The sequence below is a fragment of the Eumetopias jubatus genome, unplaced genomic scaffold, assembly GCF_037043125.1.
Source record: "Eumetopias jubatus isolate StellerSeaLion01/CBP00866 unplaced genomic scaffold, mEumJub1_p1.0 scaffold_12, whole genome shotgun sequence".
NCBI lineage: Eukaryota > Metazoa > Chordata > Mammalia > Carnivora > Otariidae > Eumetopias > Eumetopias jubatus.
The window spans coordinates 66,087,524-66,113,261 of NW_028274818.1; the positions used below are offsets into that span (position 1 = coordinate 66,087,524).

The 25,738-nt window shown below is 36.0% G+C and overlaps 1 protein-coding gene across 4 annotated transcripts in view; it reads left to right on the forward strand.

Moving 5' to 3' along the window:
• CDC42BPA (CDC42 binding protein kinase alpha) overlaps positions 1-25,738 on the forward strand; it is a 350,267-nt gene that overhangs the window by 254,615 nt on the left and 69,914 nt on the right. For all 4 annotated transcript variants that reach the window (XM_028111910.2, XM_028111911.2, XM_028111912.2 and 1 more), the window contains 4 exons: positions 2,426-2,531; positions 12,256-12,380; positions 23,805-23,910; positions 24,339-24,487. In XM_028111910.2, coding sequence (XP_027967711.1) covers positions 2,426-2,531; positions 12,256-12,380; positions 23,805-23,910; positions 24,339-24,487 — 486 coding nt within the window. The remainder of the gene's footprint in view (positions 1-2,425; positions 2,532-12,255; positions 12,381-23,804; positions 23,911-24,338; positions 24,488-25,738) is intronic.

The following is a 25,738-nucleotide window of genomic DNA, read 5'->3' on the forward strand; positions in this document are numbered from 1 at the left end:
TTGCCTTTTCATTTTGATGATGGTTTCCTGTGCAAGTTTTTTATTTTGATGTAGTCCCAACAGTTTATTTTTGCTTTTGTTTCCCTTGTCTTAGGTATATCTAAAAAAAAATGTTGCTATGACCAGTGTCAGAGAAATTACTGCCTGTGTTCTTTTCTAGGAATTTTATCAGGTCTCACATTTAGATCTTTAATCTGTTTTTATTTTATTTTTGTGTATGGTGTGGGAAAGTGGTCCAGTTTCATTCTTTTGCATGTGGCTGTCCAGCTTTCCCAGCACCATTTATTGAAGAGACTATCTTTTCCCCATTGTATATTCTTGCCTTCTTTCTCATAGATTAATTCATCATATAAGTGTGGGTTTATTTCTGGGTTCTCTGTTCCATTGATCCTTGTGTTTATTTTTAAGTCAGTACCTTACTGCTTTAATTACTACAGCTTTGTAGTATGTCTTGAAATCTTGTAGTACACCTCCAGCTTTGTTCTTGTTCCTCAAGACTGCTTTGGCTTGGGGTCTTTTGTGGTGCCATACAAATATTAGTTTTACATGTTCTAGTTCTTTGAAAAATGCTGTTGCTACTTTCCTGGGTATTGCACTGAATCTGTAGATTGTTTTGGCTAGTATGGACATTTTAGCAATATTAATTCTTCCAGTCCATGTGCATAGACTGTCTTTCCATTTGTTTGCATCATCTTCAATTTCTTTCATAGTTTTCAGAGTACAGGTCTTTCACCACCTTGTTTAAGTTTATTCCTAGCTATTTTATTTATTCTTTTTCATGTGATTATAAATGCAATTGTTTTCTTAATTTCTCCTTCTCCTACTTTGTAATTAGTGGATTAGTGAAATGCTACCAATTTCTGGGTATTAATTTTGTATCCTGCAACTTTACTGAATTCATTTATTTCAGTAGTTTTTTTTTAGTGGAGTCTTCAGGGTTTTCTAGTTATAGTATCATGTCATCTGCAAATAGTGACAGTTTAACTTCTTCCTTACCAGTATGGATCCTCATATTCCCCCTTTTTTTCTTTGTCTGATTGCTGTGGCTCCAACTTCCAGTACTATGTTGAATCAAAGTGGTAAGAGTGGACATCCTTACAGGAAAAGCTCTCAGTTTTTCTCCATTATGGAGGATGTTTGCTGTGGCCTGGACTTTTATTTTGGGGAAGAGTTTTGATTACCAATTAAATTTTGTTACTAGTAATTGGTCTGTTCAGATTTTTTTGTTTCGTCCTGATTCAATTTGGAAGATAGTGTGTTTCTGGGAATTTATCCATTTCTTCTAGTTTGTCAAATTTGTTGGCATACATTTTTCATAGTATTCTCTTATTTGTATTTCTGTGGTATCAGTTCTGTTTTGTTTCTGATTTTATGTATTTGAGTCTTTTTTTCTTGATGAGTCTAGGTAAGGGTTTATCAGTTTTGTTTATCTTTTCAAAGAACCAGTTCTTGGTTTCATTATGGGTTTTTTCTTTTTTTTTAATCTCTATTTCATGTATGTCTGCTCTGATCTTTATTATTTCCTTTCTTCTACTCCCCTTGGATTTCATTTGTCTTTTTTTTTTTCCTCTCATTTAGGTATAAAGTTAGATTGTTTTGGGGGGCTTCTTATTTCTTGAGTTGACCTGTATTACTGGATATTTCCCTCTTAGAACTGCTTTTGCTGTGTCAGAGATTTTGGACCATTGTGTTTTCATTTTCATTTGTCTCCATGTATATTTTTTTTATTTCTTTGATTTCTTCATTGACCCATTGGTTGTTTAGAATATAAGTCTCTTCATCTGCATTTCAACTCACTGTTTGAAAACTGATTCCCCTTTCTCCCTTAGGTGGTTTCCAAAAAGTCTGTTAGCACTGTGTTTACCACTAAGGGTGAGTCAGTTGTGCCTCGCAGAACTATCATTTTAAATAAGTTTTATAATATTAAATTTGTTGTGTATGTATGCATATGTGTGTAGGTAGGTACGTAGGTAGGTAGGTACTTAGGTAAGAAGAAAGGAAGGGCTAAATATATTGAGAGAACTATTGGAAATTTCACTGAGGGTTTGCTAGATCTTGAACTGAGTATAAGGAGTCATGCTGGGGCCCATGTATCCCCCTCTTTTCCTAACCTCTTCATTTTCTCATACTTTCTTGTACATATGCAACCAAATAAGGTGAGCACAGTAATGAAGTCTACAAATCACAGATGTCTTCTCAGATTTTCAAATGAAAAACAAAGTAGATGTTGTTAGGCAGACAAGTCTATTAATTAAAAGAGAATGATTGTGACTTTTAATTTTAGGGGGGAAGATTGGGATTTGGCACATTTAACATATGTGACTTTTCAGAATAAAAGCATATGGTACAGTAGCCAGTCGGAGATACCATTATTTTAACTTTAATTCCATTCCTTTTTCCCCCCCTTATGTTTCAAATTGTGTAGTCAAAGTGAAAGGGAAGAATTTGAAAATGAGTTCAAACAACAGTATGAACGAGAAAAAGTATTATTAACTGAAGAAAATAAAAAACTGACAAGTGAACTTGATAAGGTGAGTGATACAATCTAATTTGTATTCCCTGAGCATGTGCTAGATGTTCAGTACTGTGATAGAAATTGTAGAAATAATTTTATGTTTGATGCACAGTTTGGGTTTACTATTCCTCCTTATACACAGGATTACGTAGACGGTACAGGCAAGTTTTCATTACACCAGTCTGTATAGGAGTTCCGAAGAGAGGGTTTTACTTATCTTAATTCTTTGTCCCATTTATTTTTTGAGCCTCTATTCTTTATTTCACTTTCCATCTATTCTCTTTTTCACTCTTTCCTCTCATACTTAGCACTTACTCTTTCATGGCTGTTGGAGTTAAGCTGGCCATTGGCAAGAACAGGAATATTTAGGCCAAACTGGAGAAGTTTTGACAACTATGATGTCCTATTCATGGTGGAGAACTGCGAGTAGCTAGAAATAATATCATTGGTAGGTAGGAATCCAGGGAAACCAGCTCTGCCTAAACCGCTGTAGCTTGAGTAAAGAGCAGAACCATAGATTAAACTTAGACTCAGCCAGATTTGTGAACAAAATGTCAAATACTTAAAAGGAATGTTCTTCTGTTTAGTAGCTGAGATTTCTTGAACTGCCATTATTCTGCATTTCTTTTGTCAGTTCTTAACAAACAGTTGTAAAAATCCTAATATTATCCAGATGTTTTAATAGTCTTATTTATATTTAATTAAGAACATTTGAGTAATTGTGTTTTATAATGATTTCTAGGATTTTCCTCCAGTAAAAGTACTTTGTTCAGTTATTAGTTATTCTAATAACAGATTGAAATACCATGACTAAATAGTCATAAAAGAGAGACTTTTTATTGTCTCTCAGTTTTCCCTTGTGTTCCATGCATCTTTCACTACTTTCCTCATGACTGTTTGGTTCTTTACACATTTAATAATGACTTTGCTTGTTTGCTTGACAACTGTTTGAGAAACAATTCCATTTATCCGTTTTGTAAAGTCTTATGGAGCTGATGTACACAGACACTGTGGGAAGTGGCCAGGGATAGTAAGTAGTATGAATGTTTTGTTTACAGTACAAAGAGTATATGAAGGTGATTGTGTAACTCTTAGTTATTTCCACTAAAATAAAACTAACAGTATTTGAATTTTATTCAAATAGGTCACATAATTTTTATTTCATGTGTTTGACTAATATGACTGTAAAATTAAACATTATTTCTGTCTATTAGAATTTAAGATTCTGTTAAGAGTTACCTTGATGTAAGAAATGTAATTAAACTCTAGAAGGCCTCTGCATGTAGTTTCTAAACAAATTACCTAGTAAAAAATGTATATAGTTCAAGAAAAATTGTATTAAATAATAATCAAATTGAATGTAGATCAAATCTTGTATTCATCCCTTGGTTTTATTTCATTAGTAACCATAAAGTTCTGCCGAGTTTTCCAGAAATACATATTTAGAGATAATTTGTAAGCAGTACTCTTTTTGATTCTGATGAGATGCAAAGGATAAAAATAAAAACCTGTCTCCTAAGTTAATAAAAGTAGAACATTACCTTTTCTTACTAAATTGAAAGTTATGATGAAGGATTAATAGAACTTTGAGAGCAAATTTGTATGGTGAGTAAATATTTAATGACAAGTGATAACAAGGAAATATTTATTCCTGGAGAAATAGAGATGGATCTGGGTTCTGCTACCTTTTAAGCCTCTTCCCTATATTTGTTCCTTTTACAGCATTTGCTTCTCTTCCTCCTTAACTCTCAGTTCACCTTAACTGAGCATCTTCACTGTTTCTTTCTGTTCAGTCATTTTCTGATTTGGTTTGAACTGTGTTTTTTCACCAAGAGGGATAACCAAAGAATACTTTTGCCGTTGCTCTACCAGCTCTTCTGTCTGGAACCTGAGCAGAGAGCTGAATTTCTTCTCAGCAGAACTTATGGCATAGAAGCCAGAAAACAACTATTAGGTTAATTTTGAAATTTATTTAATTAATACTTTGAATAGATTCTCACATTCACATTTTTTTTATTATGTTCAATTAGCCAACATTTTTAAACTCCACAAATTAAAATTTAAAAGGAAATTACAAAGGGGTGCCTGGGTGACTTAATCAGTTAAGTGTAGAAGTCTTGATTTCAGCTCAGGTCATGATCTCAGGGTCGTGAGATCAAGCCCCAACTCAGGCGCCATGCTAGGCATGGAGCCTACTTGGGTTTCTCTCTCTCTTACTCTGCCCCTCCCTCCCCACCTCCACACCGTCACCCACCACTCATGCTCTCTCTCTCTCTCAAAAAAAAAAGAAATCGAAAAAAAGTTCGTTGATATTTTCAGAAGTCTGGTGAGTTTCATTTATTTTTTTAGAGAGAAGAGAGAGCACACATGAGTGGGGGTAGAGGAGGAGTGAAGGGCAGAGGGAGAGAATCTTAAGCAGGCTCCAAGCCCAGCCCAGAGCCCCACAGGGTGAGGTTTGATCTCATGACCCTGAGATCATGATCTAAGCCAAAATCAAGAGTTGGACACTTAACTGACTGATCCACCCAGGCACCCCTGTTAAGTTTTACTTTTTATTAAAAGATAACTTATTGCAAGTAAAATTAGCCATGTATGTTAGGGAAAGTAAATGGCTTCCCATAAGGAAAAGTATTATTTGTATCTTGTTCTTAAATTATTATTTTACAAAAAAGCAAAATTATAAAAATTACATAAAAGTTACCCATGATCTCATTACCACAAAACAACTATTTTAATTTTATGTGTTCCTTTCCAGGTTTTGTTTGTATAAATATTATTACGTAGGTGCAGTCATACATGCATTCTGTTTTCTAATATGCCTTTCACTTAAAACGTCATGAGCATGTTTCCATATTCTATACTATGCTACTATTCCATCCTATAAGCCAGATATGTCAAGGTACAAATAGTAAAACCTGATTCTCATTCCCAAACAAGCAAAATGAACTAATACTTGGCTAGAATTTACTGAGGACAGGTCCTCTTCTGAGTTACTTTATATAAATCACTTAAGCCTCACAAAAACTCTATGAGGTGTTCCCTATTACTCTTGCCATCTTGTAGATGAGGAGACTGAGGCAGAGGGGGATGAGACTCCTTTCCTAATCAGAGAACTAGGAAGTGGCCAGATGGAATTTGAATACAGGCAGTCTGGTTCCAGAGTACATGCTTTTATTCAGTAATAATGAAAAGATTAGCATTTCTCTAATACTGAACAAGTCTACTTAAAACTACTTGTAACTGTTGTAACATGGCCTTGCAAAATTTGTGTTTTCTGTCCTTCCTGCAGATGTCTAGCTGATCTCACTCACAAATTAGTTGGGAGGGCTGTCAAAAACAATGATAATTAAAAATAATGTGTTGTAGGAATTAGTGAAGACATTGCATCTGCAAAAAATTTTCCCAAAAACAGCCAATAAACTTCTATCTATGCTAACATGAAGAGATTGATGAATCCTCTCAAGAAAAAAAAAATTTTTCAAAGTGCATCCAGTTGTCAAAAACAACCATTTTGGAGCTCTGGAAATTAACCAGAGGAAGACCACTACAAAACATTGATGAGATAAATGAAGGAATATCTAAACAAATGGAGAGATGTACCCTGTTAATGGATTGAAAGACTTGGAATTCTTAGGACCTCAGTTCTCCTCTAATGTATAAATTCAGGGAAATCCCTATCAAAATTCCGGTAGGCTCTGGAATTGAGAAGCTCATCCTTAAATTTATTTGGGAATACAAAAGACCTATAATAGCCTTGTGCAACAAAAATTGGAGGATTTACCTGACAGTCTTTGGAAACTTACTAATAGTATTGGCATGATGGAACCATAGATTATTGGTCTAAAAATAAGCCCTCATATTTATGGCCAATTCATTTTCAGCCAAAGTGCCAATGCAATTCAAAGGGAGAAGAATAATCTTTTCAACAAATGGTGCTGGAACACTTGGATATCCATGTGCAAAAAAATTAACTTAAATTTTTATACTATATAAAAACATTAAGTCAAAGTGGATCATAAACGGAAACGTGAGAGATAATCATAGGAGAAAATCTTCATGATTTAGGGTTAGTCGAAAATTTCATAGATATAAATTAAAAGTACAACCCATGAGAGAAAAATAATAAACTGTACTTCATCACATCTAAAGACAACATTAAGAAAACTAAAAGACATACACAGATGAGGAGGAAACATTTGCAAATCACTTACCTGATAAGAAACATATTTAAAATATAGAAAGAACTTAAAACTCAAGAATAAGAAATAATGCAAATAACCCAGTGAAAAAATGGGGGGAAAATTTGAGTAGACATTTCATGAAAGAGGTATGAATGACAGGCACGTAAAAAGATGTTCATTGTCATTAGGAAAATGTGAACTAAAACCACAGTTATGTACCGTTGTACACCCTCAAGAACAAGTGGAATCAGTAAGAGTGACCATACCAACTTTTGGCAAGGATATGGCAGAACTAGAACTCCTGCACTGCTTGTAGGAGCATCTGGTGGTGGTATAACCACTTCAGAAAATAGTTTCAAAGGTTCTCAAAAAGGTAAGCATACACTTACCATGTGTCCCAGAAATTCTTGTAGATATTTATTTAAGAGAATTGAAAACAGTCCTTTTAAAAACTTATGTATGAATGTTCATAGCGTCATTATTCACAATAGCAAACAACTGGGAACAGTACCAGTGCTCATCAGCTAGTGAACAAGCAAATGAAGTTTACTACTATCCATATGATAGAATACTACTCAGCTGGAAAAAGGAGTGAATTTCTGATGCACACAATACTGTGGTTGAACCTCAATATTGTGATGAGTGAAAGACAAAAAAACTCTACATGTTGTAGGATTTCATTGGTATTAAATTTCTTGGAAAAGCCAAAGTATAGAAACAGAAAACAGATCAGCAATGCCTGGAACTCAGGTTGAAGCCAGGACTGACTGCAAACCAGCAGTGGGGAAATTTCTCCTGTACCAAAACTGGATTGTGGTGATTGTTGCACAGCTGTTTAAATTTATTAAAAATCCAGTTTGGCTAGCCAAACTGTGGAAAGAGCCGAGATGCCCTTCAACAGATGAATGGATAAAGAAGATGTTGTCCATATATACAATGCGATATTACTCAGCCATCAGAAATGATGAATACCCAACTTTCACATCAACATGGATGGGACTGGAGGAGATTATGCTAAGTGAAATAAGTCAAGCAGAGAAAGTCAATTATCATGGTTTCACTTATTTGTAGAACATGAGGAATAGCATGGAGGACCTTAGGAGAAGGAAGGGGAAAATGAAGGTGGGGACATCGGAGGGTGAGACGAACCATGAGAGACTATGGACTTCGAGAAACAAACTGAGGGTTTTAGAGGGGAGTGGGATGGGGGAATGGGTTAGCCCGGTGATGGGTATTAAGGAGGACACATATTGCATGGAGCACTGGGTGTTATTCGAAAATAATGAATCATGGAACACTACATCAAAAACTAATGATGTACTTTATGGGGACGAACGTAACATAATAAAATAAAATTAAAAATAAATAAATTTATTAAAAATCCTTGAACCATACACTTGTAATGAATAAATTTTATTATATGTAAATTATACCTCAGTAAATCTGTAAAGAGAAAATAGCTGGTAAAGTACATTTTCAGAGGTGAGTGGCACACCTTGAGGTACAGAACTTCAATCCCTTATTCTTGGTGGACAAGTAAGGGTGTATGTTGGCACCAATAGCTTCTCTGGACCTCATTGCTTTCTGAGAAGACAGTGAGGTTGGAGGTAGGGTAAACAGGGAATTACAGCTGTGCTCCTTTGGTAGAGGGAAAGAAATAAAACTGCATTGTGACTTGTGCCAAAACTGTCTATGTCTCACAGAAGTACAGGCCAAAAACACATGAGAACAACCCTAGGTCACTAGGAGGATTCCTGATCAGTTTAAGTGAGGGAACTGGCACACTGTGACCTGAGCCAGATCTGACTCTCAGACTAAGACCCATGAACTAAGAAGAATTTGTATATAACTTCTAAATAAGTTTTTGTAAGAAGAACAAGATGTGATGGAGGCTGTGTGTGTCCCACAAAGACAAAAATATGTACTACCTAATTCTTTATTGGAAAGTTTGCAGACCCCTGACTTAGAACATGAACCAAACATACACACACACACACACACACATATATATATATACACACACACACGTATGTGTAAAGACATTTATTGTAAGGAATTTGCTCACCTGATTATGGAGTCTGACAAGTCCCAAGAGCTGTAGTTTGCAGTCTGGAGACCCAAAAGAGCCTATGATATAGTTTCAGTCCACGTCCAAAGGGCTTGAGACCCAGGAAGAGCTGCTGTTTCCATAAGAGTCCAAAAGCAGGAAAAACTAACCTCCCAGCTTGAAGGAATTTAGGCAGGAGAAATTCCCTCGAATTCATCCTACTCCCTAGGGTCAGCCTTTTTGTTCTGCAGGCCTTTAGCTGATTGGTTGGGGCCACTGTGTTAGGGAGGGCAATCTGCTTTATTCAGTCTCCTGATTTAGATGTTAATTTCATCCAGAGACACCTTCACAGACACACCCAGAGTAATGTTTGATCACGCTTGTTGGCACCCTAAGACCCAGTCAGGTTAACACAGAAAATTAACCATCACTTGGCCTCTCATCCCCACAAACTTGTAAATAGCTCTTCTAGGAAACACTCATCTTCTTCAGGTTGAGTAATCAAAAAGAAACGAACACAGGAACACAGTATCTCTATAAACATACCAAAAAACAAGAAAGGAATAGTAATAACTAATGCAGATTGAGACCATTTATCAGAAAAACTATAGCCATGAAATGAAAATTGAATGCAAATATTTTATCATAAATTTTTAAAAACTTATTAAAACTAACTTTCGCTTCTATAGCAGATTAGTTTACCTCATACCCACCACCTCACCAAGAGCTGGATTTTTTTTAAAAATTGTCAACATGGTGGGACTATTTCCTACAGTGTTTATCTGCCGGAAGGCATTGGAGAGAGAAGGCAGCCGTCATCACTGACCAAGATCCTATAGAGGAGTAGTGCAGAGAGATGAGCCCAGGACTCAATGCCGCTTTTCCTCTTGAGGCATTTGCTGATATGAAAGCAGTAGCTGAGGATCCAGGAAGCTGAGCACAGTATTCCACAGTCCCACAAGTTTGAAGAGATGAATACAAACTTTCAGTTGGACTCACTGAAAGGCTACATTTTAGGAATAAGAGTGAACCCGAAAGGGGCGTCTGGGTGGCTCAGTCGGTTAAGCGTCTGCCTTCTGCTCAGGTCATGATCCCAGGGTCCTGGGATCGAGCCCTGCATCGGGCTCCCTGCTCGGCGGGAAGCCTGCTTCTCCCTCCCCGCACTCCCCTGCTTGTGTTCCCTCGCTTGCTGTGTCTCTCTCTGTCAAATAAATAAATAAATCTTTAAAAAAAAAAAAAAAAAAAGAGTGAACCAGAAAGAGATGAGACCTCTCACTGACTGAAACCTAGCCTCCAAGTAACTCAATACCTGACCTGTCTTGAATCTAAATGTCTGCCAGAAGTAAAGGTAAATACTTTCTGGAGGAAGATACTATATACAGATCCTCAAATTACCTCTAAAATTTTTATGCAAAATGTGGGGCATACACTAAAACAATTACCATGCATACCAAGAGATACAACTAAATCACTGAAAACCAAGAGTAAAAATAAAATAGCAAAAACAAAATAAGGAAAGAAAAAAAAAAAAACTATGCAGTCTGTATAAGCAAGCCCACAGGGATTCCCATCAGAATTTCCATAAATGAAATTTTATAATAATTGTATGATAGAAAATTTAAGACATGAAGAATTTCAGCAGACAACTGGAGTGTATACAAGAGAGTCAAATAGAACTTCTAGAAGTAAAAACTAAAATAACCAAAATACTGAATAGATTTTAACAACAGACTGGAAAGAGCTGAAGAAAAGAGTATATAAATAAAAAAATTTCAAACTAAAGTATGGGTAGAGATTAATTGAAAGGATGGAAATACATAAAAGAGGACAGAGACCAAGGGGACGTGTTGAAAAGATCTTACATACAAATACTTGCTCTCCCAGGTGGAGAGGATCGATAAACTGTGGCAGAAGCAGTATTTGAGGAATTAATGGCCCATAATTTTCCAAAACCTATGAGAAACATTTAGGTACAAATTCAGGAAATGCCACAAATCCTAAAGGTGATAAATAGAAATTAAATCCCACTTAGGGACATCATAGAAAAACTGCTGAAAACCAGCAACCAAGGAGAATCCTAAAAGCAACCAGAGAAGAAAGTCACATTATATTCAAATGAGCAAAAGTTAAACTGAAAGTTAACTTCCCAACAGAAAAAAAAATGGATTTCCAAAAAGGAATCAAAACATGGACTAAAAAGGAATGCCATTTTCAAAGTGCTAGAGGATAATAATTGCCAACCTGGAATGTCCTATATGACAAAAAACGTCTTTCAGAAATGAAAGCAGAAATTGAGACTATAGAAAACTCTGCAGGACAAACAACCTATTTTCTTTAACAAATAAATTACAAGAAAAATAAAAGTGCTGGAGGGGAACTGCTATGGACAGAATATTTGTGGCCCTCCAAAATTCACATGTTGAAACCTATCCCCAAGTGTGATTGTAGGAGGAGGTGCTGCCTTTGGGAGGTGATTAAGTTGTGAGGTGGCACCCTCGTGGTGGTATTATTATCCTTATGAAAGCAACCCTGGAGAGCCCACTCACACCTCCCACCCTCTGAGGATGGCAGCCAGAAGACAGCCACCTGTGAACCAAGAGCAGATCTCACCAGACACTGAATCTGCTGGCACCTTGATCTTGGACTCTCTAGCATCCAGACTGTGAGAAATAAATGTTTCATACTTAAACTACCCAGCCTCTTGTATTCTAGTATAGGGGCCTGACTGGACTAAGAGCCTATAAATAAAAGAGACAAAAGATATAGGAACCATTAAGCTGTGGTTACTTGTTGGTATCACAATTCAATTTAATAAACTGTTAAGCTTTTTGATATTTTGAGATACCTTGAAATTTGAACAGTTACTACCTATGTGATGATATAAGGAAACTCATTAAATTTTTTAAGTATGATAATGTTATCTTTTGAAAGAGAGAGCCTTATTTGCAGGAGATATACACAGAAATATATATGGGTAAAATTATAGATGTCTGGTATTCACTTCGGAATAATTCAGGAGGAAGAGGTAAGAAGACAGGATACAAATGCAATGACTGGCATTGAAGTGGTAATTGTTGAAGTTGGCTGTGGGCTCATGGGAATTAATTTATACTGTCCATTTTTGCATATCCTTGAAATACTTTGTAAGATTTTATTTTAAAAAGATGACATGGAGACATTTACAAACCCCCCCAAAAAACAAACAAAAAAACAAAAAATGAGAGATGTTACCAGTAGAACCTGAGTAGTCTTCAGGCAACTGGAGAATGTTCACAAATGGAAGCAATTCAGTGTAGGGAGTATGGGAAAGCAAAGGCAGAGGAGAATTCAGAATACTTGATATTTCCAAATTCAATGACCAGAAGGGTATATAATAAGAAGAAATCAGGAAGACAAGCATTTTTTAGTGGAATATGGTAAGTAAGCAGCTCTAACAAGTTGCATCTGAGCACCTTGCATTCCTGTTCCTAAAAGTCACATCCGTCTTTAAGTATCTTAAAACTGCCTTTCAGCTCACCACTTTGTTTGAGAACTTAAGTATGCGCAACCAGCAGTTAGAAGAAGAGGTAAAAGACCTAGCAGACAAGAAAGAATCAGTTGCACATTGGGAAGCCCAAATCACAGAAATAATTCAGTGGTGAGTACTCTTTTTAAATGTGTTTTTGTGGGTGATTTGAACATGTGGCCAAGTTTGCATGAATTCCAGAAGGCTACTAACATGTTTTTTTTCCTTACTTTTTTGCTTTGAAAAAATAAGTTTCCCTTAAGAACATAATTTTATTACTGACCTGTTATTTATTATTGATCTGCATCCTTCTATATTTTCTCTAATGTTCCTCTTTTCCCCAACTGCAGCAAGTATCATGTCAGATTTCCACAGCTTCATTGAAAGCTGTTATTTCTAAGAAAAGGAAATGTTATTTTAAGACAGTCCTTAAAGAACTGAAGAAACTCATTCACTAGCTATAGGTTCCTTTCTAAGACCAAAATTGCTGTATTTGTGATTATTTTAAGAAACAGCCTGGAGAAAAAGTTTGAACCTAAAGATGTGCTATCATTTTCTTTCATAATTACAACAGATTGATGCACATGTCATCATAAAAACTTACATGATTACAGCTTCATTTTATTAACTATTCTCTAAGTTCTTAGAATTCAATGTAGAATGAATTACCTTAGGAACTTTACACATTAATTATTTCATTAAATATTTCTGGCATTTATAAAAATATATTTTTATAATGCGTATATTTTTATAAAACATGAAGAAAGTTGAATCCAACAGAGACTTTATTTTCTTTGTTTGTTAAAGATTTTATTTATTTATTTGACAGAGAGACACAACAAGAGAGGGAACACAAGCAGGGGGAGTGAGAGAGGGAGAAGCAGGCTTTCCCATGGAGCAGGGAGCCCGATGGAGGGCTCAATCCCAGGACCATGGGATCATGACCTGAGCCGAAGGCAGACACTTAATGACTGAGCCACCCAGGCGCCCCCAGGGACTTTATTTTCTAAGGAAAACATATTTTCTAAATTTTTATATTTACTTTTCAACTTTTTTGTTCTTTTTGGCTCATCATGGGTGTTTAATTTATATGAAAACTGGTTTCTTTATGGATCTATAGACCAGTCATTTGGTGGGAATTTTAGTTTCTTGTAGTCTTAATTTTTTCCATTTTCCTACTTATTGCAGATTAATACCCTCCATCTTAAATCAGAAGTGGATAAACACTCTTTTTAAGTGATCTTACCCAAATGACTCAAGTATTTTGATTATAGACTGAACTACAGAGCTCTGTGTTCACTCATCTTTGGTTTATGAATGTGACTATACAGTGCATATCTAAATGAAAATACCCAAATTGTGGAAATTTGGTTGTGTCCTAAACAGTATAGTACAGTTAATGGTTCATTAATGTTAAATTTATGCCTTGTCATCAAGTCTACATTTTTGAAGCAAAATGAGTCTAATCTTTAGCCCACGCTTATAATATCAAAAATTATGACTCATTTATAACTCCATTGTTTTGGAATCAAATGTATAATTAAGCTATTTGCTGAAAATGACTTTGTAGAAGAAAAAGATGATCTGGCTAAAGCCCTAGTTCCTAGACCACTGATATTTTCCAGCGACAGGAATGGTGGGTTCAGATGGAATGGGAAGTGCTTCTAGTAAAGGAAAGAAGCTTTAAAAATGTAGACTCTCTGGAAAGGGTTAGTAGAAAGGATGAAGGTGAAAGTTTTTACATGATACCACAAAACACTCATTTTAGGCTTTTCACATTCAAGTCAAATGTGCAGAAGAAACCAGGAATGCAAGCAAATCAGTTTGCATAAAAGCTGTTATTTAGAAATGGGCTAATATATTAGGGCACCTGTGTGTCTCAGTCAGTTAAATGTAAGACTCTTGGTTTCCGCTCAGGTCATGATCTCAGGGTCATGAGACTGAGCATGGTGTTGAGCTCCACATGCTCAGCACAGAGTCTGCTCGAGATTCTCTCTCTCTCTCCCTCTACCATTCCTCCTGCTTGTGCTCTCTCTAAATAAATAAATAAAATCTTTTTAAAAAATGGGCTAATGTGTTAGATAATAATTATTAAATACTTAGTAGGATAAAAGTAAAAGGTATGCTCCCTGTTATCTGAGTCCTTTCACCTACTTGAATATTAAATCTGAGACATTCTGTCCACACTTAAAAAGGTCAAGAGTTTCAATCTCTTTCAACTTTTTCAGTCTTGGTATATTAAAAAATGAAGTGATGCCAGAGACAGGAAGATGGTGGTGGAGTAGAAGGGTTCTAGGCTTACCTTGTCCCACGAATACAACTAGATAACTGTCAAATCATACTAAATACTAAATTAAACTGAAGGCTGACAAAACAAACTCCAAAATTAAAAGGAGAGACGAGGCCACATTGAAGAAGGTAGGAAGTGTGGAGATGTGGTTTAGGGAAGAAACGAATCCTGGCTACTGCAGAGGAGAGGTAGCCATGGTCACAGAGAAGGGCAAGAGAGAGAGAGGAGCACACAGGGGAATGCACAAGGAGAACATCTCCCCATAGCCATTGGCTTGGAAAATGAGAGGGACTAAATTTCATGAGTTCTTGGAACCAGCAGGGCTTGAAGACTGGAGTTTTAAAGGTCAGCAGGCTTGGCTGGAATAGAGCCTGGAGGGTACTGTGCTGCTCTTGGAAAGAAGGTAGGCAAACAACCCAGGGCCAGATGGTGTGGAAACAGCAATTTGAAGAGTGCTTGGGGCACACAGTGGGGAGGTTATTTGCTCTTCTTGGAATGCAGCCCAGAGAGACAGCATTCATGGAGAGACCTCTCTGAGAACAAAAGGAGCTGGCCAACACCATTTCCCTCCACAGAGGGAACACAGAGCCACTTATGGGAGGATACTGGCTGCGTAACTTGGTTCCACCAAGCCCCACCCCCAGGTGCACTGGTGGAACTGCCCTTCTCAGTCACACCTCAGCTGTAGTGTGGTGGCCCTTCCCCCAAAAGACTAGCACAAACCCTTGCCCATACCATGGCTCCTGACCAGGGAGTTTTACAGGGCCTCAGTTTCAGTGGAGGTGGTGATGGGTCTCATTTCACAAGCAGACCAAAGCAAACCTAGTGAAAACTTAGCACATTCAGGCCAGGGATCAAACACTTCCCACAGCAGGCAAGGAGAGCCTCTGTAGATGACTGGCCTGAAGGACAGAGCAACCAGACACAACAGCAGAGCCCAGGCAGCACACACTGGAGACATTCCCTGGTATGCCAGGCCCTGGGCACTACATGCCCTCTTCTTCATAAGGCCATTACTCTCAGGAGCAGGATACATAAATGGCTTTTCTAACATAGAAGAAGGCAGAGACTTAGACAAAATGAGAAGACAGAAGAATTTATCCTAAGTGAAAGAACAAGATAAGGCCACGGCCAGAGATCTAAGCAAAATAGATATAAGTAATATGTCTGATGGAGAATTTAAAGCTATGATCGTAAAGATACTGGACTTTAGAAAACAATGGAGGACATCACTGAGACCCTTACCACAGAGATAAAAGTTAAAAAGAGAGATAAAGAGTGCAATAAAGAAGATTAGAAACACAGTTGATAAAATAAACAGCAGGCTGGAAGAAGCAGAGGAATTAATTAATGACCTAGAAGACAAATTAATGCAAACCAGTGAAGCTGAACAAAAGAAAGAAGAATTACACAAAACGAAAATAGACTTAGGGATCTCAGTGATTCCATCAAATGTAATAACATTTGTATTTTAGGAGTTCCAGAGTAAGAAGAGTGAGAAAAGGGGGCAGAAAATGTATTTGAAGAAATAATAGCTGAAAACTTCCCTAATCTAGGGAAGGAAACAAACATGCAGATCTAGGAAGCAGAGAGAACTCCCATCAAAATCAACAAAAGCAGGCCCACACCAAGACAGATTGTGATTAAATTGCAAAATAAAGTGATAAAAAAATCTTAAAAGCAGCAAGACAAAAGAAGTCAGTAACATACAGAGGAAAACCCATAAGGCTAGCAGGAGATTTTTCAACAGAAACTTCTCAAGCCAGAAGGGAGTGGTATGATATATTCAAAGTGTGGAGTGGGAAAAATCTGCAGCCAAGAATATTCTATCCAGCAAGACTCTCATTCAGAATAGAAGGATGATAAAGAGTTTTCCAGACAAACAACAACTAAAGGAGTTCACGACCACTAAACCAGCCCTGCAAGAAATATTAAAGGAGACTCTGAGTGGAAAAGAGATACCAAAAGTGACAGTTTGAAGGTAGGAAACACAAAAGCAGTAAAAATGAATATTTTTGCAAAAAAAAAAAAGTCAAGGAACTCACAGAAAAGGATATGAAATATAATAACATACACCTAAAACATGGAGAGGAGAGGAGAAAAGAATGGGTTCAGATTTAAACAGAGGTCAACTTAACGTAGACTGCTATATACAGAAAAGGTAAATACAAACCTAATGGTACCATATATCAAAAACTACTAATAAATATGCAAAAAAATAGAAAAAGAAATCCAAATATGTCACTAGAGAAAATCAGCAAACCATGAAAGAGAAAGATAATAAAGGATCAGAAAAAAAATTTCAGAAACAGCCACAAAACAAGTAATGAAATGGCAATAAATACATATCTATCAGTAATTACGTTGGATATAAATGGACTAAATACTCCAATCAAAAAGACATAGGGTGACAGAATGGATAAATAAACAAGGTCTATCTATATGCTGCCTATAAGAGACTCATTTTAAATCTGAAGACACCTCTAGATCAAAAGTGAGGGGATGGAGGAACATTTATCATGCAAATGGATGTCAAAAGAAAGCCAGAGTAGCAATACTTCTATTGGACAAAGTAGACTTTGTTATTTTTTTTTTGACAAAGTAGACTTTAAAACAAAGACTGTAACAAGGGACAAAAGAAGGGCACTATGTCATAATAATGGGGACAGTCCCAACAGGAAGATATAACAGTCAGAAATATGCACCAGACATTGGAGCACCCAAATACATAAAACAATAGGAAACACAAAAGAACTAATCAATAATAATAATACAGTAATAGTAAGGGACTTTAACACCCCACTTATGTCAATGGGCAGATCATCTAAAAAGAACATCAACAAGCAGACAGTTTCTTTGAATGATACACTGGACCAGATGGACATAACAGATATATTCAGAACCTTCCATAATAAAACAGAATATACATTCTTTCCAAGTGCACATGGGAGCATTCTCCAGTATAGATCACATACAAGGCCACAAAACAGGTCTCAACAAATTCAAGAAGACAAAGTCACCATGTACCTTTTCTGACCACAATGCTATGAAACTGGAAGTCAACCACAAGGAAAAATCTGCAAAGACCACACATACATGGAGGTTAAATAACATACTACTAAACAACCAGGAAATAAAAGAAGAAATAAAAAAAAATACATTGAAACAATGCAAATGAAAACACAACAGTCTAAAACCTCTGGGATGCAGCAAAAGCAGTTCTAAGAGGGAAGTTTGTAACAACACAGGCCTGCTTCAAGAAGCCAGAAAAATCTCAAACAACCTAACCTTAAAACTAAAGGAGCTAGAAAAAGAACAAGAAACAAAGCCTAGAGCCAGCAGATGGAAGGAAATAATAAAGATTAGAGTAGAAATACCTGATATAGAAGCTTTAAAAACAATAGATCAATGAAACCAGGAACTGGTTCTTTGAAAAACTTACTAAAATAGACAAAGCTCTAGCCAGACTTACCAAAAAGAAAAGAGTAAGGACCCAAATAAATAAAGTCATGAATAAGAGAGAAAACTAACAACCAAGACCACAGAAATACAGATTGTAAGAGAATATTATGAAAAACTGTATGCCAACAATTGGACAACCTAGAAGAAATGGATAAATTCCTAGAAACATATAAAATTACCAAAACTGAAACAAGAAGAAATAGAAGATTTGCATAGACTGATAACCAGCAAAGAAATCAACTCTGTAATGAAAAAAACTCCCAACAAACGGAAGTCCAGGACCAAATGTCTTCACAGGCAAATTCTACCAAGCATTTAAAGAAGAATTAATACCTGTTCATCTCAAAATATTCCAAAAATAGAAAAGAAAATTACCAGATTCATTTTATGAGGCCACCATTACCAAAACCACATTAAGACACCACAAAAGAACTACAGACCAGTATCTCTGATGAACATAGTTGCAAAAATTGTTAACAAAATACTAGCAAACTGAATCTAACAATACATTTAAAAAATCATTCACCACAGTCAAGTGGAATTTATTCCCAGCTTGCAGGGTTGGTTCGGTGTTCTCAACTCCATCAACATGATTCATCACAGTAATAAAAGAAAGGACAAGATCCATATGATCATTTTAGTAGATGCAGAATACCCTGCGATCCAGCAATCACGATACTAGGTACTTACCCAAAGAGTATAAAAATACTAACTCAAAGGGATACTTGAACCCCTAATGTTTATAGCAGCATTATCCACAGTACCCAATTTTGGAAACAGCCCAAGTGTCTGTTGATTGATGAATGGGTAAAGAAAGTGTGGTATATATGTATATGCAATGGAATATTACCCAGCCATAAAATAGAATGAAATCTTGCCATTTACAACAATATGGATGGAGCTAGAGTGTATTTTGCTAAGTGAAATAAGTCAGTAAGAGAAAGACCAATACTCTGTGATTTCACTAGTATGTGGAATTTAAGAAACAAAACAAGCAAAAGGAAAAAAAGAGAGGCAAACCAAGAAACAGACTCTTACCTATAGAGAACAAACTGATGGTTACCACATGGGTGGGGGTGCTGAGTGAAATAGGTGATGGGGATTATGGAGTGAACTTACCAGGATGAGCCCTGGTTGTCATACGGAATTGTTGAATCACTATGTTGTATACCCAAAACTAGTATTACTCTGTATGTTTACAAACTAGAATTTAAGTTAAAACTTTAAAAAATGAAATGATGCCAAGACAAGGTTTTAGGAACTTGTGATATATAGTATTTTAAGTGTTTCCTTTGGACAAAGTAACAGTTTTAAAACAGAACAAGCACTATTGTAAATAAGATCTTACTTGGATGCATTGCTAATGGTCATCTTACTTGGCTCCCTCTGCGTTTTCCTATGAAATATCCCTTTCATATGAAAGAATACCTACCTTTTAGGGAAGGGAGACCTTGTTGCTCCTCACTGTGTTAGAGCAGAGGCCTTTCTTCTCACCATTGACTCATCAGAATACTCCACTTTTTCTTTGAAATGACATGACAGTGAAAGGTCAGAATCATAAGCTAGTCCATAAGAGTGATTTTTAAAATCTCAAACAATGAATCATGGAACACTACATCAGAAACTAATGATGTACTGTATGGTGACTAACATAACATAATTAAATAAATAAATAAACACACACCAAAAAAAAAAATAAAATGCTTCTCCTCACATCTAATGCACTTTTCTGGTATAATTCAAGGTAGGATGGCCTATAAACTATAGTACTTTGCCATTAAGCCACTTTTCACGTATCATTGAAAAGTTTAAAAACTAATGTGACCAGATCTGGAGATTAGTTATAAGACCTAAATGTAAGTTGCCCTATGTAGTACACAATACTGATTTTCCTATGGGAGCATAGAGGAGATTTGCCTCAGACTGGGTGCTTGAGAAAGTTGGGGATAATCCTTTGAACCTATAATGCATTTTCTGAAAACCCTGAGATTAATAAAGGGTCCTATACATAGGTTGGCTGAATTGGAGATTTCATATAAAACAATAGTAGGAAATAAGACTAGTAAAGTTACTACTGTATAGTTACCATGAATATTGGGTAGGAATTTAAACTTTATTTATTTATAAGAAGGAGAGGGTTTTTGCAAAGGATAATGGCATTGATTGGATGATGCATTAGGAAGACAACTCTCTACAGTGGTGTTCAGGGTGAAGTGGAGGGAAGTTTGGGAAAAAGTGAACAAATGGAGAAAACATTGTGTGAGAAGAATCTATAGGACTTAATTATGAAGGAAGATCAGGAGATGAGGAAGAATTCGTTTTTCTAAAATTCTGAGTTAGATTAAGAAAATGATGATATCACCGAAGTAGGAAAGTCAGAGAAGGAACCAACTTTGGGGAAGATATAATCAATTTTGTTTGTGTTATTTTGTTTGTTGGTGAGTCTGGGCTCCTCCTGAGACATCTGGGTACAGAGTTCCAATACGCTTTTGAAAAGATTACAGAGAGGTTAGGGTAAAGCATATAAATTTGGGGATTTAATTCCTAGTCAATAAAGCCATTGAAGTTGTTGAGATCTTTTTAAGGAGGAAAGAAAGAAGGATAATATGGTGAGGGCAGCATATAGAAGGTAGAGGGCAGCCAGGAAAGTGTTTTCATAATCGGCAAAGGGTCTCAATAATAACACTTTTATTTCCCTTTATTTAAATTCCCTCACATTATTTGAACTATTCCTCATTCATTAATCTTCATTTGTGGATAGTCGTAGCTTATACTGATTACAACATAGTATGTTCCAGGCTTGGGCTGAAAATTCACTTGTACAGGGTTTTCATTTAGTTATTACAACAGTCCTATGAGGTAGGATTATTATCCCCACTTTGTAGGTGAGATAGCAGAGAGCTAGAAGTCGGTAAATGACTTAGCCCAAGTCCTAGAGCTGGTGAGCAGCGAGTTAGGATTTGAACCAAGGTCTGTTTGACTCAAGAATCAAAGTTCTTAGTCACTCTACTGTGTATGTCCTACCTCCCTGACGTTTTAAGGACTATCTTCTAGATCTTCTCTGTTATGCCCTACATAATAGTCAGTATTAATAAGTATTTCTGCATTAATTACTTGAAAGAGCTTGGGAGTAGAGGATTTAGCTATGGCAGAAGAACAAAAGAGATTGAAATTGGCCTTTTATAGTTGACTTGTCACTTGAATGAACTGTGGTTTCAGCAAAATAGTTGAGGTAGAAATCAGACCTCAGAAAGTATGTACGAGTTAGTGAGGGGTTAAATACTAGAGTAATTAGATACAGGTTGTATCACAACGATAGGGAGAGGAATTGGGACAGGAACCTTTCTGGATTAGAAAACGTCTGTATATGTTTACAGCAGCCAGTGGAAGTGATGAAAGTGAAAACATAAGCTGTTTTCAAAGAAGGTAATTATTTGTATATATGTGGGATGAGGAATACATTTAAATGACTTGTCCAAAGAAAAGATGAGGGACTTACTTGCCTCTTAAAACTTAAAAAAAAAAAAAAAAAGTTAAAATGGGCATGAGTCAGCTTATCCAGATGGCCTAGAAGAAAAGGGCAAGACAGTGTTGGTCGGAGGGAAGTGAGACTTCAAGGATCAAGGTTGGAAACAGACAAATAGCAATGATTCTAAAAAGGAATTGTTGTAGCAGACCAGGGCCCAGTGGAATTTAAATGGCAGGAATTTGTAACTGACCCAGTCTTTTTTTTTTTCTTTTAAAACCCTTCCCTTCATTAATTCTCTGTAGCGAAGAAAATAGACATAGCTTTAATAAAAAATTGAGACTTAGTGGGAGACCACATGGGTCAGGGAATGTGAACGTATTCAACATGCAAATAAAATGAAAATTACAAGAGATTGGTTTTTATTTTTTTTATTTTTTTCCATTTTATTTATTTTTTTATTATGTTATGTTAGTCACCATACATTACATCATTAGTTTTTGATGTAGTATTCCATGATTCATTGTTTGCATATAACACCCAGCGCTCCATGCATTATGTGCCCTCTTTAATACCCATCACCAGGGTAACCCATCTCCCCATCCCCTCCCCTCTAGAACCCTCAGTTTCTTTCTCGGAGTCTATAGTCTGTCATGGTTCGTCTACCCCTCCAATTTCCCACTCTTCATTCTTCCCTTCCTGCTATCATCATCTTTTTTTTTTTTAACATATAATGTATTATTTGTTTCAGAGGTAGAGATTGGTTTTTATTTGAAACGTTAAACAGCATGAAAGGCATGTACAAGAATTTATTGTTTTCCAGAGTTATGGAAGCAGGCTGGAATGTGCATAAGCCTAGATCGCTGGGGTAGATAGGCACTAAAGCAATGCTGGTTGAGGCTGATTAGCCTGGCCCTTTAAATGATAATACAGTTTTCTTAAGTGTCTTTCTTGGTACTCTAAAAAAAAAAGGTAATCTTCCTTCATCTTCACCTATTCTTTATACTGTAGATCAGATGATTAAATCAAAAGGTCATGGTCATGTGTGGTGTCCAAAGTTAAAGAATTTTAAAGGAAACCGCCTCCCACTACACAAACAATATTTTCTAAAGCCATTTTCCCTTAAAAGGCAATAAAAATATATACATGTATATAGAGCCTAAAAATATGTAACGAACTAGGCTGGGCAACTTTTTATAATGATTGGATCGCTTTTATTGTTAGATTCTTTTGCTTGTCCTCCAGTACACCTTCCCATCTGAGAGAAAAGAGAACCAAATGCCTTTTAAAGGGCCTCTTTAAGATATATAGATAGAAATATATGAATTTGGCTCCTCAGGAGTTTAAATTCTAAAAGATGCTAAAGCTAAGTTCAAGATTTCAGTTTGCTATATGCATCAGATACTTACTGATTTACCTGAAATATGCTTTTCTCATTACTATTCAGTGGCCTGAATTGTATTTATGAAAACAGCCAGCCTTCCAAAAGGCAAATGGTGTTCCCCAGAGTATATTAGAATACACTTCTAAGCACTACAAATTTCAATTCCTTTTTTTTAATTTATGCCAATTATAGCTTTCTGTATACTAATTGTTTTCATTCTTCTTGGGGATAGGACCTTCTGCTGTGGATTGTCATATGCTGGCAGTCCTTACCTTAGCCTTGCCCTTGTTTTGAAGACGTAACAAAACACAAACTTTCTCTTAGACAAATTCTGAAATTTAGAATGTGTGTCATTGAATGGAATTTGAAAACATTTTTATAGAATCGTAATAGTTACATCAGAAAGATAGTCTTAAGACAGTTATGAGCTTCAGTAGACTTTAATCTTTTCCTTTTGATTGGTATTTTATTGACCATTTTAGAAAACAGAGAAGATTTATTGCAGTACAGCCCTGATTTTTGCAGACTATTTTACTTTAAACTTTCTAAATATAGGGTACTTCAGTTTTAAAACTGATGCATTTTGTTTTCATAAGATAAAATGGCAGAACCCAATTAGAAATCTTAATATTCTTTAGAAATAATGTAAATATGTGTGTTTTCAATGTTAGATTAAAAGAATATTCTGTGGTTCAAGGGCGAAATTTTACTAATTTATCAGATACAAGTAATTTGAACTTTCCTAAGCATGACCAGCTTTAATTCATAGATAACTGAAACAGTTCAGTAAACTTCTTCCCACTTATTGTCAGGCAGTAGTACTGTGGTAGATCTTTTGAAAGAAAACATTTATTTCACTTATTTCTTGTGTGAGGCTTTAAAAACAATATATCTCTCACACTGAAGTTTTTCTGTTTGTGTTACTTTTGTCCTTTGTATGTGTATGTATTCTAGGGTCAGTGATGAAAAGGATGCACGAGGGTATCTCCAGGCCTTAGCTTCTAAAATGACAGAAGAGTTGGAAGCTTTGAGAAATTCCAGCTTGGGTGCACGAGCAACAGTAAGCTCTGCTGTTTTGCATGGAGAATTATCATATGGGGTGGGAGGGGAGGCTCAAACACACTATAATAAATCAGCACTTCTATCAACTTGTCTAGGCTTTAGCTCACTGTAAAGTTTTTCTTGAGAATTCACTTAGTCTAAGTCTTTGCCAGTTTAGGAAATCATAACACATCACTGCTTAACTGTAATTTTGTATAGGTATCCGTTATTGGTAATAAGTATGGAAAATAAACTCCTTATATGTGGGTCCACAATTATTTCTGAATTTAATGGAAAATAATATAATTTCAGAAGCAGTGTTTAAGTTCTATTCTGTTGTCAGAGAAAGAGAGTGCTTTATGTAGTTTCTAAATTTACTTGCATTACTGAATTTAAATGTTAAGGAAAAAATAGGATCGGGCTAACAACAGTCATATTATTTGGTAGGATATGCCCTGGAAAATGCGTCGTTTTGCAAAACTGGATATGTCAGCTAGGCTGGAGTTGCAGTCAGCCCTGGATGCAGAAATAAGAGCTAAGCAGGCCATCCAAGAAGAGCTGAATAAAGTTAAAGCAGCTAACATCATCACAGAATGGTAAGGTTGAATGATAGAGTTTACTAGAATAATTTCTAAGTTGGTCCAAAAGTATTTGGGGAGAAGTTACTTGTTTAGTTCATACCTATCACCTTTTTAAGTAATGACCAGAAAAATTTATGAATATTTGAAAATGAATAAATGCTTTCAAGCCTTGTATGCAGTGATGGGATTTTAATACAACCTTGTCTGTATTTAGAAAACAGACTAGCTGAAAGCCTAGTCCTCTGACTTGTCCATAAAGTAGAATTAATTGTGCTAATTAATATTTTATTTATTTTTCCCCTTACTTGTAAAATTTAGTTAACTCTCAAATTCTGTTCCATTAAATCCAAAATTCTCTCCTGTTCAGGAGTATCATATTAGTATAAAAATGCAACATATATTCAGAACAAAATACAGTCATCTGGGAATTCGGACCTCTACCATAGATCTTTTACAAATGAAGGTTCTCTATAATTGTTTCTTCATGTTCTTTGATGTTTTAAAACAAGTATATCCTCCACAGTCTGAGACAATTACTGGATAAATACATTCCTTCAATCCTCATCGCCACAGTAGAATAAATAAGTGATAAAATGAAAATCTTAATTGGATTGGATATAACCATGGTTCAAGAATAAGTCAGTGTTGGTGATATAGAGGAACAACAGAAAGTCCGTGTTACAAATCAATACATAAATAGAAAAATCCATTTGGTGCTGGAATAGCAGAGTTCCAGAGGCATTCAATCATGAAAAGAAATATAGTCCCATAAATTTCAGTTTGTAATGGTGTGAAGCATTAGTCCTGAAACTGTAATCGTTAATGTTTTGAATCCACTTAGAGGGCGGTTGCCTGGCATCCCACTGAATTATAAACTCTTGTTATAAATGATCCAGACATAAATTAAGTATGCTTTGCTTAAATGTGCTAGCATGACATTGAAAATTTGAGAGAACATTTTCTGGAGAATGTGAGTCGATCCTAACACAAAGAGCTACTGAATGTCATTCTCTGTGTCATAAGTAGAACGAACGTGAGCTGCCTTCCCGTGCCTGGGACACAGGCGTTTGCACATTCGCCCATAAACCAGACTGAATGAAACTGGAAACTACAGATGTACTCATAACAATGCTCCACTTTCATGGTTCTCTGTGGAAGAGTCTAACAAAATCCTAAATTAACCTTTGATTTTATGACATTTTAAAATCTAATCATTTAGCTCCAGGTCAGCATCTTTTTCTATAAAAGGCCAGATACTAAATATTT